At 57.9% G+C, this 17,309-nt stretch overlaps 1 protein-coding gene across 2 annotated transcripts in view; it reads left to right on the top strand.

Moving 5' to 3' along the window:
- The window catches only part of RGS12 (regulator of G protein signaling 12), a 118,807-nt gene that overhangs the window by 26,677 nt on the left and 74,821 nt on the right, over positions 1 to 17,309 (top strand). For both annotated transcript variants that reach the window (XM_043573102.1, XM_043573103.1), the window contains exon 3: positions 11,940 to 12,056. In XM_043573102.1, coding sequence (XP_043429037.1) covers positions 11,940 to 12,056 — 117 coding nt within the window. The remainder of the gene's footprint in view (positions 1 to 11,939; positions 12,057 to 17,309) is intronic.

Genomic DNA, 17,309 nt, shown 5'->3' with positions numbered 1-17,309 from the left:
TGGCTCGGCTGCCTGCTCGCCACAGATGAGCATCAGGGGGACCCGCCGGGGCCAGCACTGCCCTGAACGTGCCTGTGTCCCTTTGGGGCCCTCTGCCTTCCTCCCCGGGAGCTCGGTGTGGAGCACGAGGGCCGGAGTCAGCGTGCGGGACTTTGCTCAGCAGGGGGGTGGCCAGCGGCACTGGTGGGACAGGCCGAGCCACCGTGTGGCGGACCCTGTAGCCGTGGAGCGGCGTCTCCGAGGCACTTTCCTCAGAGGACTTTCGTGATCGTAGAATTCCTTTTCTGCTTTGGGTCCGCGTCCTGGTTCTCAACAGTGGAAAAGGTCACAACGAATCCCTGCGAGGGCGGCTGGCTGGCGAGGGCAGGGTCCGGGACAGAGGAAAGGGGAGGGGCGGCTTGGCGAATATTCTGTTGGCAATCACACCCTTCCCGTGTCGTAGTTTTCACCCTAAAACACGTTAAAGACAATAGAAAGCGGGAGGAACGGACAGACTCCCCCACCCCCCACTTTACCTCCTCCAGGAGGCCATGGCCCCATTTCCCCGTATCTAAGGATGGATGTTTGTTTTTATAAACAGTTGTGATCGTGTGGGTTTTCGACTCCTGTTTCTAAACTGCGGGCGCTTGTGGTTCTGCCACAAGCACACCCCGTCCCTCGTCCCCCCGCCGCCCCGGGGCCGAACCGCACGAGGCCCGTGTTCTCGGGGCGCGGCCGCCCCCGCCCGGCTCCTTCCCACCTGCCCCCGCCGAGCCGGCTGTGGTGTGGGCTTCTCCCACCCGAGCCTCCTGTCAGCCGGGGTGAGCTGGGAAGCGAAGGCCCGGAAGGTGGCAACCGTTTCCCGAAATCAGACACGTCAGCACCTCTTGGAGCACGTGTCCTACCAGTGCGTGCACTCTCCAGCTCCACTGCTGGTGTGTCAGCGCCTGACCACACGGGTGGAAGGAAATGGGATTTGTGCGGCTCTCTGTGGACCGGGTGCCCCCTCGCCCGCCCTTCGTCCGAGGTGAAGGCCCTGTCTACACGCTGTGGAGCTCCCCGCCGTCCCAGACCGCTCCCAGTGCAGCTCTGACCTCGGGGAACCCGTGGGGCAGGGGTGCTGTGGCCCCCGTTCCGCAAGTGAGGTGACTTGTCCTCGAGGGGCTAAGTGACTTCTCTAAGGTTTAAGGTTTAATAGGACGAAGCAGGGTCATGATTCAAACCGTGGGCTTTTTTTTTTTTTTCTAAGATTTAATGTTGTTAGAGCAGTTTTAGTCTTACGATAAAAATTGAGAAAGTGCTGACACTTCCCACATACCCTCTGCCCTGACACGTGCACAGCCTCCCCCACTGTGAGCACCCCCACCAGAGAGCTGCCTCGTTACGACTGACGGACCTCCACCCCCGCGTCATCACCCAGAGTCCCCAGTTCACGTCAAGGTCCCTCTCGGCGTGTGCCTTCCGCGGGCTCGGACACACGTGTGATGGCAGGCAGACCCGCCGTTACTGTCTCGCCCGGCGCGGCCCACTGCCCTCAACACCCCTGGGCTCCGACCTGTCCTGCCCTCCCCGGCCCCCAGCCCCCCGCCACCGCTGACCTTACCATCCCCGCCATCCTGCCTGTTCCGGAATGTCCCGTGGGTGGTCGGCCACACGGCGTGCAGCCTTTTCAGACTGGCCGGTTGCCCTCAGTCGTGCGCGTCCACACTTCCTCCGGGTCTCTTGCCCGCCTGATGGCTCGTCTCTTTCTAGAGCCAGGTAATATTCCGCCGTCTGGAGGGACCGCAGTTTATTCGTCCGTCACCTGCTAAGGCCACGTTAGTTACTCCTGGGTTTTGGTGATTATGAATAAAGATGCTGTTCACACCCGAGCTCAGCTTTTGGTGTGGACGTAAGTCGTCAGCTCCTTTGGGTAAACGCCAAGCAGCGTGATTGCGGGAGCCGGTGGCGGATGTTTACTTCCGTGAGAAACCGCCGCCGATCTCCCGAAGCGGCTGCACCGCGATTCTGAGTTCCCGCCAGCTGTGACCGGCAGCTCCTGTCGCTCTGTGTCCTCGCCGTGTGTGTGTGTGTGGGGCGGGGGGGGGGCAGAGTCCTGGATTTGGCTGTTCGGGCGGGTGTGCAGTGGGGGTCGCGCTGTTACTTTGATTTGCGTTTCCTTGGTGACTAAGACGCTGACCACCTTCTCCATGCTCCCCTGTCTTGTGCTTGCAGCCTGAGGCTGGTCTCGTTCTCTTGACGTGGTCTTTCCCAGAGCAGAACCTTTCCATTTCGACGCAGTCCAGCTGATCGGCTCTCGCTCACGGATTGCGCCTTCAGTGCTGTGTCTGAACAGGCCCCACCAACCCCAAGTCCTCTAGCTTTTCTCCTGTGTCGTCTTCGAGTTTTATAGTTTTTTATTTCCCATTTAGGTGAATGACCCCATTGGGGTTGATTGCTGCGAAGGCTGGAAGGTCTGTGTCCACGTTCATCTTTCTGCACGCGGACGTCCCAGGGTTCTGGCGCTGTGTGTCGACACCGCTGCCTTCGCTCCTTTGTCAAGACCCGTGCGTGTCCCTGTGAGGGTCTCTGGCTGCTCGGTAGCCATCTCTCACCTTGACCGCAAGCGTGGTGACAGTGAGGTGCTGGCTGTCGTGGCTCGGGCCGTGACGAGAGGCTGAGATAGCGCAGTGGCATCAGTGTGTTTCTCCTGTTGGAGAGTAGCAGTCTGGCGCTCACCAGTTGACCCGAGAGGGGTTCTGTGAGCTCGTCAGGCGGGGTGTCTTTATCTTTCAATCTTACTGACAAGGACAGTCAGGTTTTATGCGTCAGGGGATTTGCCCAAGTTCCCGTGCAAGTAAGTGCTGACACTGAGACTGCTCGCGGTCCGTCCCGCATAGACTGGTTTGTGACCTGTCTTTCCTCTGCAGTGGTGATGGGACACCCAGTTCATCTCAAAATAAGTGGTAATGAATGGTGTTTTATTGGGTTCCGCCATAATCTCTTGAAGGTTATCAGTTGCTTTTTACCTTGCTCAAGGGTTTCTCCTTCATTAGCTCAGCCTAATCCCACAGCCTCCCTTGCTGTAGCAGCAGAAGCTTCCAGAGGCTGGGGGGGTGGTCTCCTGGTGTCCCTCCTGGAGGCTTGTCAGGATGAGGACGGGGGGACGGGAGTGGGGCGCCGCACAGTGGGGGCCCCGAGTTACTCCCATGCTTCTCGGCAGAATTAGGCTGCAGCCCGGAGACAGAAAACACACCAGGATCGGAGCAGGGAAACAGAGTGGACAAGTGCTAACTAGACCAAAGGCAGCGAGCTGCCTGGAGGGAGAGCCCTCGGGGACCCTGGGGCAGGCCCCACAGCAGGGGCGAGGCAGAGGCCAGCAGTGGAGAGGCTGCAAGCTGGGAGGCTGCCCCTCAAGGCCACGCTGCCGGGCCTCGCCTCTGGGTGCTGACCGAGCGCGCTGTCCCCACGGAGACAGTGTAGAAACCCGTCGGAGCCACTGCAGGACTGGGCGGCTGTCCCCAAGAAAAACGGCACAGCACCGCTCACCGCCGCCTGGAAGACGTCCAAAACCAGAGCAAGCTCCTGTTGGAACTGTGACACCTCCCTCCCTCGAGGCCTGGGGGACACCCCCCCCCCCCCCCCCCCCCCCGGCCCAGCGGAAGCCTGGAGGCCAGCAAGCCACGGGGAAGGGGCTTCCTGTCCTGGTAACAGCAGGAGTGCCAGCCCCGGGGGCTCTGACTCTTCCTCCTGTGGGGAGGCCAGAGGGGAGGCAGAGGCACAGACCGGGCAGGTGGGGCCTGGGCAGGTGGGGCCTGAGCCGGTGACACTGTGGGGGAGCTAAGTGGTGTCTACAGGTAGATGATTTCCCGCTCTGTTTACTCTGATTTTCTTTTTGCTGGGTGTCCGTGGCCAGGATGCACTAAGGGAGCGTGTGACTGAGAGAGGGGTTGACGGGAAAGAGAAAACCCGAGACCCTGAAATGCTGTCTGTGTCATCAAAATGATTCAGCTACATTTAACTCGAATTAAGGATGTTTAATTCTGCTTCTTTGAAAACTGATATCCTCAGACTAACGTTAATTAAAGTATCTGGTTAAGTAGCAAAATCCGTTGTTAAACTTTGCACATAATGGATTTGGGAAAATTTTTAAATGCAAACATGTTATTTATGATACTACCTAAAGGATTTATTGTTGTTATTTTGAAGTGAATTAATAAAAATTTTTAAACGTATCGGTTTAATATGGAAATTGTCAATAGATGACGCCCACGGAGACAAAAGCTCTTGGGGCCTCAGTGATTTGTATGAGGGGCATCCTGGGAGCACAGTGTTTGGGGACCACTGCCCCGGAGAGGCTTGCCGCTTTGTAGGAGGGCCCCGCTAGGGCTGAGTCCTTCCAAACTGGCAGTGTTGGTGAGAGCCTAAACAATACCTTTCTGATCGAATAAAATGAAAAAAAATGCTGAAAAAAAAATGCTGTTAACATCAGGCACTCATTTAAAAGTAGGGGTGCCTGGGGGGCTGTCGGTTAAGGATGCAACTGGGGCTCAGGTCGTAATCTCATGGTTCGTGGGTTTGAACCCCTTGTCGGGCTCTGTGCTGACAGCCGGGAGCCTGGAGCTGCTTCAGATTCTGTGTCTCCCTCTCTCTCTGCCCCTCCCCTACTCGCTGTCTTTTTCTCTCTCTTGAAAATAAATAGTAAAACATTAAAAAAGTGTTTGAAGTAATAGGAGTTTCAGCACTGTTACCGCAGGACTAATTTCACAGTGTCCTAAACGCTGTATGTGGAGCGCGTCCTCTGTGACGAGAAGGTGTGGGCAGGCCAGGCTGGCGTAGAGGCCGCGCCTTTACGAGGACCTGTTCCTTCTGTGTTGTGTTGCCATCCCCTGCCCGTGACCCGCGCCCAAACTCCAGGTACAAGACAGTGTCATGGGGGGGCGCCTGGGGGGCTCCGTCAGTTAAGCATCGGCCTCGATTTCCGCTCCGGTCATGATCTTGGGGTCGTGAGTTCGAGCCCCGTGCTCGCGAGAGTCGCCCTCTCTCCCTCTCTCTCTGCCCCTCCTCCGCTCAGTCTGTCTCTCTCAAATAAGTAAATTAATTAAAAAAAAAATAGCGTCATGCCCACGTTGCGGCGGGCAGGGAGCCACGGCCGGAGTGTGTTCCTGTTCCCGCGGTGCCGGGTGGGTCGGCCGAGTCCCGGGACAGCCCCGCTGCAGGGAGGCTGGAAGGTAGTCGTTAGCCGCTCGGCAAGATTCCCGTGGCGTGTCAGGCGTCCGCCCCGCGTGGTGGGTCCACGCACCACCTTGTGGGAGGCTCCCCCCGGCACACGAGGTGGAAGAGGTCACAGAAATACGCACAGCCAACACAATCCCATTTTTGCGTAAAAAACTCAGCACCCCTCAACTAAACCTGTGTTTTACAGGATACATCTGTTAAAAAAAATAAAGTGTACATATGTTTATGTATAAATACACGGGAAAACATTCAAAGGAAGCGCTCCAAACCGATAGTGGGAGCTACCTCGGGGGTGGGAGGCAAAACTGGGGATGGGTCCAGGACGTTTTGTTTTATCTTCTGTTATTTTCAGTTTTTATTACGGGAACACGAACATATTTTACCTGCTAAAAATAATTCCTTTGGAGAAAAAAAATGGTTTTTCTTAATTCTTTTCCTGAGAACAGAGTGCGAGGCCTGGCACTGGATGCCTGAGGCTGGGTTCGTGTGGCCCAGCCAGCGGTGGGTTGGGCAGGGGTCAGGCCAGGAGGGGACTGGGCCCGACAGACAGGTCTTGTGCAGTTTCCCAGCACAATGAGAGGAAGTTTTTTTGTTTGTTCTTTAATTTTTTTTTATGTTTATTTACTTTTGGGGGGGGAGAGAGAGAGAGAGAGACACACAAAGTGTGAGCGGGGGAGGGGCAGACAGCGAGGGACACACAGAACCGGAAGCAGGCTCCAGGCCCTGAGCTGTCGGCACAGAGCCCGACGCGGGGCTCGAACTCACGTGAGATCGTGACCTGGGCCGAAGTCGGACGCTCAACTGACTGAGCCACCCAGGCGCCCCGAGAGGAAGTTTTAAAATAGATTGTAAATAAAAGTTCCAGAGAATACTGAAGAGGCCACAACTAAGGCTCCGTGATTTAAATCCTTCTGCAGAGAGCGGCTTTGCTCATTACCCACCCTGTGTAAACAACGCCCCAAATCGGAGGGAAGGGAAGCAAACAGATGGGCCGGGAAAGTCAGCGGGTGGCCGGTGCCCACGAACCCGACAGTGCAGGGAGCCTCCGCGGGTCTGCGCACCCCTTCCATGCCAGGAGCCCCTTTGGAGCAGCGGAGCGCCGCGGGGGGGGGGGGGGGATCGGGGCCCTGTGGGGATGCGGGTCAGGTGCCGGGGAGCTTCCCGGGGAGGCAGGACCGGAGGCTGAGGGACAGAGACACCGCTTACCGCCCTGCTGTGGTTTTATGTGGTTTCCAGGGAAGGCCAGCGCCTTGAGAGCTCAGCGGCCGCGGTGCTCCTGCGGGAGTCAGCAGGGTTTGAGTCCCGCAGCGGCGCGTTATGTAGCTTGTAGCCGTGCTGCTCTCTGGGCTTTGTAAACAGTGGTGACAACTTGTTTGGTGTCGTTCCACCGCGGTGGCCGCGACGCTGTCTGCAGCTCCTTCGTCTCCACCGTGACCGCAGCAGTGCACACACGCGCACGCGCGCTGAGCTGGCGGAGACGTGGCGGTGCTGCTGCTGAGCTTCCTGCTCACGCCTGCGTCCCCGGCTGTGCGGGCGGAGGAGGCCCCGGGGGCCGTTCCGGTGCTTGCTCACCTTCGCGCAGTTTTTAGTATCTGCCCTCGTTCGTGTTGACGGGAAACGCCGGGTCTCTGGAGCGGGGGCAGGTTTGATAACTGCCTCCCAACGACCACACTCGTTCCTGGCGCTCGATCCTTAGCCCTGGGCCGTCGCAACGGCAGCCTCGTCAGGTGTCGCCCTGCACGCACCGGGGTTGGGCTGTAGGTGAGGAGACCTGAAAACAGGAATCGGGGGGCTTATACGCACGCTGGGAGGGGACAGAGACCCTGGCTCTTTGAGCAAGTGCCCTTGGAGACAGAAGGGAGGACTCTGGGTTTTCCCTCCTACGCTTTGCAGTGTAGACAGATGTGTCCGGAGGGAGGGGGACACGACCAGCCCCTCCCCAGATATGCTCATCTCATCTCTGAGACGTGAGGACTGACCCCGGGAGGTGAATCTGTCCCAGAGTCTGCCCTGTCTGTTCCCTCGTGATTTAGCGGCCGAGTCCAAGACCGGGAGACTCTGGGTCCAGGTTCTCCGGCTCGGTTTCCCGACGGTCCCGTGCCGCTAGTGGGAGTGCCAGACGGCTCCGCGTCCTTGCCGGAACTCGCCCGCCGGGCTTCTGACTTTCCTGCCCGTCTAGTGGATGTGGAATGACACTCTACAGTGGCTTTGCCCGTGAAGACGTTGCTGAGGGACCTGCTCACACCTGTGCCCACTTCTGTTGGGTTGTCTTTTTTCTTGATTTGTAGAAGCTACGGATACCGGCTACTAATCCTGCGACGATTGTGTCGCACATACACTGACTCCGTTTGTGGCTTGTGCTTTCCGCTTGCTCTGTGGGGACTTGATGAACAGAAGCTCTTGACCTTAATGTCAACCAACTTGTCAGTCTTCTCACGATTTTCAGTGTTGATTCCTGACCTCATCACTATCCCGAGGTCAGGAATATTCTTCTTTTTGTCTTAAAATTGTTTTGCAGTTGATCTTTATGAATGGAATAAGGTGGGTGGCAAGCTGATTTTTCCTCTCTCTCCGATGGCTGTGGGGCTGCTGTTACTCACGTGTGCTCTGTTTCCCATGTCCGTACCTCCCCCAATACTTGACTTTTGAAATTGAGGCTTGGTGATGAGTCTTTGCATCCGAAGTGCCGGACCTCCTTGCCTTATCTTGGCTGTGCTGAGCCTTGCTCTCTCATGTAAGATTTTACAGTAAGTTTGTAAATTCTCCAAAACGCCACCGACGTATTTTTGCAATTGTATTTTCGTCTGTAGACCCATGGGAGAATTGACATCCTTAGGATGTTGAGTTTTCCTATCCGTGAAATTGGTATTTCTCTCCATTTACTTAAGCTTCATTTTCTTTCAGTAAAATTTTATGACTCCCTTTTTTAAAAATTAGATGTATTTAATTAGATTTATTTTTAGAGCTTCCTTTCTGTAATCAGCTCTGGGACACTGGGGTCTGTGTCCCCTTCCCCTGGCCAGCAGGGTCCCCTCTGGCTCTGCCTCCAGGGGTCCTGGGAGAGTGGCCAGGAGGGAGGAGGAAGGTCCAGAGGAACTTCTCTCTCTTCACACGGGAAGGGGGCGGTGGAAGCAAGCAAACAAATGCCGAGGGTTCTGCCCGTGGGTGAACTGCTGGAGTGCGGCCACCTCCATTCGGTTCTGTGCAGGGGTTTTCTTCTGTCCGTCTCTCTCTCCTTTACGCTTCAGAAGCCCGCGGGTCTGCGTGCGGGACCAGGTGTCGGCTGCGATGCGGTGGCCCAGTCCCGGCCTGGGTGTCGTCTGCAGCCTCCTGGGCTTAAAACTTACACTTCGGTCTTGTCACAAAGCCACGTGCTCCCTGCCCACTCCCCCCAGATAAGGATTTGGACCAGCACACATGTGAGTTGTGCGAAGGGCTCGCCTCGTACGAGTGTGGAGGCTCCCTTGCTCTAGCAACGGACTGACGTTTGCCGCGTGCTCACCTCGGCTGTGGCCGCGCGTTCCAATGGCTGCTGGCTTCCCTTGCCCGTCGGCCCTGGGCCCCCTGATGCTGGGCACTTAGGTGCCCGCATGACTCGTCTTCCTTGGCTCTTGCTCTTCTCCCAGCCCTGTGCTAGGCAGGAGGTGTTCAGAGGACAGAGGGCCCGGCTTCCTGGACCACTTTGTGCCCCGGGGGCGGGGGTGGGGGGGGACCCAGCAGCCTCGGAGGGGGCCCCAGGGCAGCCCCGCAGCCAGTGCAGTTAGCGGTGGCCTCTGAAAAGAGGAGCCTGGGGGCCATGGCCAAAGGCGGGGTGGCGAAGCGGGTGCCCGGAAGGGTCTGGACGGCAGGGACCAGGCCTCACCCGCTGCGTGGCATCCCCCGAAGGGTGCTGAGCAGGTGTACCGGGCAGGTGTCAGGGAGCACGTAGCGCAGGGCGGGGAAGGGGGAGGACCCCAGAGGAGGCTGGCCACCCCACACTGGCCCTGGGGCCAGGGGGAGCAGTGGTCTGGAAAGAGATGGCCGGGCTCCGGATACATTTTATAGATGGAATCAGCTTTTGCCTATTTTTTGAAAAAGAAATTTCTTAGACAAATTCTTCTCGAGAATGGGTCGTATTTGGTCACCTGCTAGCGGGAACCAGCCCGGGGAGCAAACAGCAGGAGGCAGAAGGCCGGGCGGGTGTGGACAGTGTCGGAGGGCCAGGGCCTGGGGTGCCGGCCACCAGGCCGGGACGCACCTGGGTCTGAACGGGAGCCCCCCCCCCCCCACCAGCAGCGTCCCCGAGACCAGCACAGAGGCAGTGTGCACAGGTCACCCAGCCCTGTCAGGGGACGAGCGGATCTTCTGTGCAACTTGATTTCTCAGCGGGAGCTCCCGGCTGAGCTCCAGCACGGTCCACGGGGGAGGCCCGTTGCGGTCCCACAGCTTCCCCAGGGGACCGCTCAGGGTGACGGCTTTCCACCTGCCGTCCCCTGGGCTCCTCTCTGGGGGTGTGGGTGTCGTGGTCACCTCTCTGTGCTCCTGCACCCGTTGTCCCTTGTTACACTTAGCTGCTCTCCTGCTCCCGCGCACAGCACCATCCGCTATGCGCGCAGGAAGAGGGAGAGGGGCCTGTGCTGTGACAGCGGGCGGGCAGACGGCTTCTCTAGCTCTCGGTGGGATGTTAGGGCTCGTGAGGTACTTGCATCACTTCTCCCGAGGACTCCGAGCGGCGGCTGCAGGTGCGACCCTCGGATGTCCCGCCCTTTCTCTTCACACCTGCCCTTTATGCTGTCCCTGAGACAGTCCCTCCCTCCCTCTGCCTCCCTCCCTCTCTCTCTGCTTCCTGCCCTCCCTCCTTCTCTCCATCTCCCTCCCCCCTCCCTTCCCTCCCCCACTCCTGTCCTTCCCCTTCCCTTTTTTTCTCCTCCCTTCCTCCTACCCCCACCGTCCCTCCTTCTCCCTCCTTCCCCCCTCCCTTCTTTCCCCTCCCTCCCCCTCCCTCCCCTGTCCCTCTTTCCCTCTTTCTTCCTCCCTCCCTGTCTCTCCCTCACCCTCCCTCCCTCTCCGTCTCTCTCTCTCTCTCCCTCCCCTTCTGCCCCGTTTTGCTGTTTCTGCCGCTGCTTCTTGGGTCAGTTCTCTCTGCTCCCCGTGGCCAACAGGCTGCCGGTTCCCGAGCTTACGCGCTCTATTTCGGACGACTTCGCTGAAGCATCCGTGCCAGTGCCGTGAGCGGCGTGGCCTTGCCCTGCCTGTCCCGCCGCTGCGTTCCAGCCTGGCCTCTGCTCCTGCCGGCCCGGCCTTCTCTTCTCCCTGGGAGTGAGGCCCTTTCTCAGCCTCCCAGCGGTCCTGACCCGCAGTCACTGTCCTCAGTGTAGCCTCCAGGGGCCTCTGGTTTCTTCCAGAGTGTAGCCCGCAGCCACGGGTAGCCTCTCGGGGGGACCTGTAGACGGGGAGTTGCTTGGAGCCCGAGACCTGTCGTGTGCTCCTCCCGGGCGCCCCGTGCTCCTGTGCCCGCGACTGTGCTGGAAACACTTGTGGAGAGCCCCGTGGCCACACGTCGTAGGCGAACTGAAGGCCGTTGCTGTCGACACCTATGTGACTTTTTAGTAAAAATGAAAGGATTCAAAATAAGGTGCTCGTTTCTCTGGTTCGGGCCTGGGTGATTGGGGGGCAGGGGTGAGAGCCGGGTTCTGGGTGTCAGCACAGCACAGCGTGAGGGGAGCGGCCAGTGGCTGGAAGGAGCCGGGGGGGGGGGGGAGGGAGGCCGGGAGGGGAAGGAGGGAGAGCCAGGGCTCGGTGGCCTCAGGGCCGCTGCCCCCTCGGAGGCCACTGTGGCTGGAGGGCCCCTCGAGTCTGTGTCAGGAACGCCGGGTGATGGCGGTCCCGGTGTTAGGCAGCCGAGTGGCCCGGGTGCAGGTGCAGTCCGGGGACAGGGGGGAGTGAGGGCGTGTGTGGGGACGGCTTGGTGCCGAGACAGCCCCCAGAGCTGTACGAGGCGGTGAGGCGAGGCCACCTCCCTGCAGGACGGCCGAGGTTCTCACGCAGGAGGGCAGAGGGGGTCAGGGCCTGCCTCCCAGTTTGCAGAAAACACGCTCACTTCCTCTGTGCCTGAAATTGGTCACTTTAGGGTTTCGAGTACCCAGGACATCAGAGATTTCAGCTGTGAGGCTTTTTACATTTAAAACGGGAGGCCTTCTTTGTTGGACCCAGATCGCATTTGGGGAAGTGACAATCCCATAATGACGGTGAATTAATTCTGGTCATTTCCCAGAGAAAGAACAAGACGTGTTAGTGGCCTGTTGTCTTGTGCACCTGAGTTGGTCTGGTCTTCAGACACCAGCTGACCGTCTGGGATTCTTCAGTTTCCTCGGACGCCTGTGAAATTATGTAAAAGCATAATGTTTACATTAATAGTTACTTCTCTGGCCACACCCTTTATGTTTCCCCAGTTATTCGTCCGTGGTTCTTCATTTGCTCTTTTGGTGAGAGCCTTTGGGGGCCGGTCAGCCGGCACAACCCGCCTTGTGGTTTGCAGGCGTGAGCTGGGGCTTGTCTCCGGGCGCCGAGCTTCAGGGGCAGAGCAGATGCGTGGAGATCCTGGGGTGACTTTTATTTTCAGCTTTGGGTTTTGGATCGGGGTCGTTCGTACAGAGCATGAGATTAACCCGGGACGACCCTCTCGTCTCCACCGCAGGGTGTCAGGCAGAACTCAGCCTCTCTTCCCGAGAAGGTAACGTGATGTGCTTTTTCTTTGTGTCTAGGGCTCAAAGTTTGGGCGGGGAGTTGGACTCACTCAGACTTCTCAGCGCACTTCTGCTCGGAGATCATTTGGAAGATCCAAGAGATTTAGTATCACTCGCTCCCTTGATGATCTTGAGGTAATTGAATTTTAGTTACTTTCTTTCCCCATCAGGTTTTTAAAAATGAACGTCGGTCGTGCAGATACACCTGCATCTTCCTGGAATCCCACCCTCACCCATTCCCCTCCCTCCTTCTCCTGCCGTCACCCTGATCTTCAAGTGGGGGGGGGCCTCTCCTGCCCATCCGGACCTTCCCTGCCCCCCCCCGCCCCCCGCCCGTGTCTGCGGACCGTCTCCTGTCTCATCGCTGCCCCTCTTGCCCCACTGAGTCTGCGGACATCACCGTGCCTTGCGCGCTGCCTGCTGTGTGGCCAGCGCAGCTGTAAACGTGGTAGACGTGAACTTGACTCGGCCTCGCGAGAATCACGAGGGGGGGCCTCTCATCGCCCCCCTCTAAAGACAGCATATTGATCCACAGATACCGAGTTCTTTTCTTCTATCCATATTCCTTAAGAGATGAATAGACTTGGCTGTCAGAGCGGTTTCAGGACTACAGAAAGGTGCAGAGCCCCGAGCCCCCCCGCCCCGTGACCCGGGCTGCTCCCCCCTCACGCCGGCGTGGCGCGTGTCGGCCGACGGGCCGGGCGGACGTGTTCCTGTGAGGTTCACGGCTCGCGTGAGAGGCCGCTCTCCGTGCTCTCCGTTCTCAGGCTGTGGACAGGTGTGTGATGTCACTCCGCCTCCATCACAGTGTCACAGGCGGGGTTTCGCGGCCCCCGAGAACCCCTGTGCTCCGCCTAGGCCGCCTCCCTTCTCCCTGGACCCGTGGCGGCCCCGACCCTTCTGCGGTTCACCGTGCGTTCGGCCTGGCAGTCTGCACAGGGGCCGTGGCACCGGCTGTCTTGTTCCGCCTCCCTTAAAACGCCGCCTGACCCGCAGGCTTTAGTCCCGTCGTGTCGTGCTGTGGCGTCTGTTGTGAGCGTGCTGGGCTCGCATCCGCTGGGCCGCCGTGGACGGCCCCCCGCTGGGCAACTGGAAACCTGCGCACGGGGCCCCGTGGGCACATGCGGGAGGGAGGGCCACGGTGATAGGCGTGGCCACGCGCCAGTCTCGGTGACCCTTCTCACGCAGGCTGGGGTCACCGGCGTGTGAGCCCGTCACCCCTCCTCTCCGCCCTTGGTGCTGGCGGGCTGGGAACTTTCCATTTCGGTGAAATGGCGTCTGGTCTTACCCGGCATTTCACTGATGGTGTGTGAGGCCGAGTGGTCCGAGGGAGGCTCTTGGGCTGTTCCAGTTTTCTCCGTTTTGCATTAGCCTATTCATATCCTTTTCTAGTTTCAGATTTCGTATGTACGTATATATGTGTGTGTGTGCGTGTGTGTGTGTGTGTGTGTGTGTGTGTGTATGTTCTGGACACAAGTCCTTTGTCAGTGAATGTTTTGGAAAAATCTCTGTGGCTTATTCCCACCTTTGTTCAGGGTGTCATTCGTTACACATATGTCTAATTCACCCTTTTTAAGTGTCCAGTTCAGCGCCATTAAGAGCAGTCACGGCGTCAGGGCACCTGTGACTGGTAGTTTCTGCTCAGGTCATGACCTCACCATTCGTTGGATCGAGCCCCATGTGAGACTCTGTGCTGACAGCATGGCGCCTGCTTGGGATTCTCTCTCTTTCCTTCTTCTCCTTCCCAGCCCGCTCTCTCTCTCTCTCTCTCTCTCTCTCTCCCTCTCAAAAGAAATAAGCATTAAAAAAAAGGACATTCACAGTGTTGTGTGGCCGTGCCCACCCTCCGTCCCCAGCACTGAACCTCTGTGCCCATGAAACACTGGCTCCCCACCCCCTCCCTTGGTCTCGGGAGCCCCACACTTTCCGTCTCTAGTGTTTCACGACACTGGGTCCTTGTGAAAATGGAATCACATGGGCTCTCTGCTTCCGGGTCTGGCGCGTTTCACTGAGCATAACGTCCTCCAGGCTTGTCCACGGCGTGGCAGGCGTCAAGATGTCCTCCCTTTCTATCCACGTGATCCGTTGTGTGGACATCGCACGTTGTGTTTATCCATCCCTCTGACGACGCGCACTTAGGTTTCTCCTACCATTTGGCGCTGTGAGCACGGTTATGCAAATATCTGTTTGGTTCTAGCTTAAAAATTAATTCTAAATAAGATAAGTTCTTACAGACCGATTGACAGTAAACTGGAACTAACAGGCCTTGGTTGATTGTTGCTTCGAGTGGTAGGTTCGTTTGTGTTTTGATGTGAAACTGGGATGCTTGACTGTTAGAGGCGGAAGCGGTCTTTGAAGCCGCCCTGTCTTCTAGGCTGGATGTGGGAGGGTCGTCAGAGTCTGGGGGTGGGTCACAGAGGCAGGAGGGGGGCACAGGCTGGAGGCTGGAGCTGGGCGGGGGAGGGGGGCCACCTTGCCCGTGGTGTCGTGGTGACTGGGGGCAGTGCAGGCCAGCAGGCCGCGTTTGGTCAGCAGCGGTCAGAAGTGGCTCCGGTGCGGCCCCTCGCTGGGTGAAGGAGAGAGGTGAGTGTGCCGAGCGCGGGGGCCCTCGGAGCTGTGTGGCTCCCGGGGAAGGGGGTCTCGACGAAGGCCGCGTTCTCGGGTCAGCCTGTTGGCCAGCCGTTGGCCGCATTTTTCTAGGAGAAGGCTCGTGGGAGGGGTCTGAGCCTCCCAGGGGTGAGAAGTGGCCCTAGCCCGGCTCGCGGTGGCAGCCCGCGGTCAGACCTCCAGGCTCCGTGGTTCCCGCTCACTTCTCCTCGCCCGAGAGAGAGCGCTGGGCCCTCCCGCCGCCCACCGCCCGCATGTGCACCAGTGTCTGCGCCCTTGACTGAGGGCAGTGGGCAGCGGGCAGCGGGCAGCTCAGTCTTTGATCTCTGACCTTCAGATCAGCTCCGCGAGGAGATCGTCATGCTCTCTGTCTTACAGGTCAGGAAACTGAGCCGCAAGGAGTTTCAACAGCATCTTCTAGGCCACGCTAGGCTGCAAAGCTGTGGTCTTTCCACCACGTATAGGACCTCTCGCTTTTGTTAAAATGGTACATTTGGAGACATAGGAGTGAATCTTTGCTAAGTTTGTTTTTTTTGTTTTTTTTTGTTTTTTGCCTAAAGGGTTCAAAACGTACAAGCCGCAAATACCTTTCTTGAACACTCATCGCTGGTAAGCCTGTTTCTAAGGGAAGCTTGTTGAACACACTGTCTCTCTGTACTTCTCTTTGTTACTCTTTAGCGGGTGTCCTCGGCAGCCTGGGAGACCGTCCCCGACCTCTCGGTCCTCGCACCCTCGGACGGTCCCCTCCCCAGAGGCACCGGCTTTCACGTCAGCCTTCAGGTGGTGCCTGATCATCCTGGGCCTCCCAGAACATTCTCTCCTCATTGTACCCCGCCAGGGGCCCCTGCCCCCCGGCCACCAGCAGCCCCGCTCCTCTGCGTAAGTCCTGTCTCGAGTCCTCGTCCGGGACACCAGCGGCTCGGATTGGGTCCCCCGGAGGGAGACTCAGATGGAGAGCTCTGCAGGCCTGGGGACCCACATCAACTGGGGTGATGAAACGGTACGTGTGTGTCAGTCCAAATGAGCGGCGACTGCATAAAACAAGAATAACTGTTTTGTGTTTTTTGTTTGGTTTAAAAATGCATACAAGTAAATCACAGCGTGGCCACTAGTGTGAGCGCTGGGAGGGGAGTGGACTGCAAGCTCCAGGTGATGTCAGTGCTCAGGAAGAGGGTGAAGGTGTGGTTCGTCCTTGATTTTCATAAGGTGAGAACGCATGCTGTCATCTCCAGGGTAGCCTGAGACGGTGAAGTAAAGAGCGCTTTTAGATTGCAGGGAGGAGAAATGGAATTTTAAAAACCAGTCAACTCAGCAGACGGTAGAAATTGGAGAGACGGGACGGTAGGAGGGCGGAGAGCTGGGGGCTGTCCACGGAGGCAGCACTGAGTCGAGCCGTGGCGTGAAGTCCCCACGTGTCAGTAGGAACATCGATTTCATTTTTCTTTTTTTTTTTGCATTTATTTATTTTGAGAGACACAGAGACAGCACGAGGCGGGAAGGGGCAGAGAGGGAGGGAAAGAGAGGGAATCCCAAACAGACCCCGCACTGTTGGCACAGAGCCCGACGCGGGGCCTGAACCCACAAAACCGCGAGATCGTGACCCGAGCCAAAACCAGGAGTCGAATTCTTAACCAGCTGAGCCACCCTCATGCCCCAAGAACATCGCTTTTATTTTTTATTTAAAAAAAATTTTTTTTAATCTTTATTTATTTTTGAGAGAGAGATGAGTGAGAGCAGGGGAGGAACAGAGAGAGAGGGAGACACAGAATCGGAAGCAGGCTCCAGGCCCCGAGCTGTCAGCACAGAGCCCGACGCGGGGCTCGAACTCACGGACCGCGAGATCGTGACCTGAGCCGAAGTCGGACGTTCAACTGACTGAGTCACCCAGGCACCCCAAGAACACCGATTTTAAATGAATCAGATATACCGGTTAAAAAGAAAAGATTGTCGGACTGCATGTAAAATCTGATTATTTTCTTTACTAGAGACACATCCAAAAGTTCAGGACACAGAAAGCAAACAAAAAACTGGAAAAGAACACGCTGAGCGGTACTAATCAGAACAGTGGCAGTCACATTAATGCCAGCGGGGGCTTTCGGGCAAAAAGCATCCCTGGAGCTAAAAAGGGAGCCTTCCGAGTCGTGAGAGGCAGTGAGAAGTTCTCATCCTGAAGTCTGTATGCATTCAGCGACATGGTCTCAACATACCTAAAGCAGAAATGGGTGGAAGCAGGAGAAGAAGTGGGCTAACTGATGCGGCGGAGGCTTTTTACACTCCCTGCCTCGCACCCGGTGGCTGGAGCAGGAGAACAAAGTCTGGAAGAGAGAGGACCTGAGCGGCGTGACTCCCAGCTTGGCCTCCCGGACGCACGTGCGGCGCTGCACCCGATGGCCCGCTCTCTGCCCCTCCTGGACCGTTTGAACGTTGAGCGCGTGCTGGGCCACAAGGCCGGCCCGCGTAGGCGCGGAGGACTCTCCCACAGCGTGTCCTGTGCCACAGCCAGCGTACTAGAAGGCGGGTGGCGCCCGTCGTGCGGGAGTGCGCCACCCGTCGCTCCAAGGAGAGTCACTGTGGGGGTCGGGAGTGACGCCGCGGGCCTCCCCCTCTGACCCGTGGCGTGCGGGTACGGGGTGCCCCCGGCGACGTTTGTGGTGTCACGATGCCCGTACGAGAAGGGAAGGGAAGTGGAGAGTCGTCTGGAGGTGAGAAGAAGAGCTGTAAAAACGACACGCGGGAAGGGGAAGCTGGCAGAAATGAGGGCAGAAGCAGAAGTCGGTGACA

Source organism: Prionailurus bengalensis, chromosome B1 (genome assembly GCF_016509475.1).
Source record: "Prionailurus bengalensis isolate Pbe53 chromosome B1, Fcat_Pben_1.1_paternal_pri, whole genome shotgun sequence".
Classification (NCBI taxonomy): Eukaryota; Metazoa; Chordata; class Mammalia; order Carnivora; family Felidae; genus Prionailurus; species Prionailurus bengalensis.
Note: the sequence above shows the minus strand (reverse complement) of the source record. Positions and strands in the feature narration are given on the sequence as shown.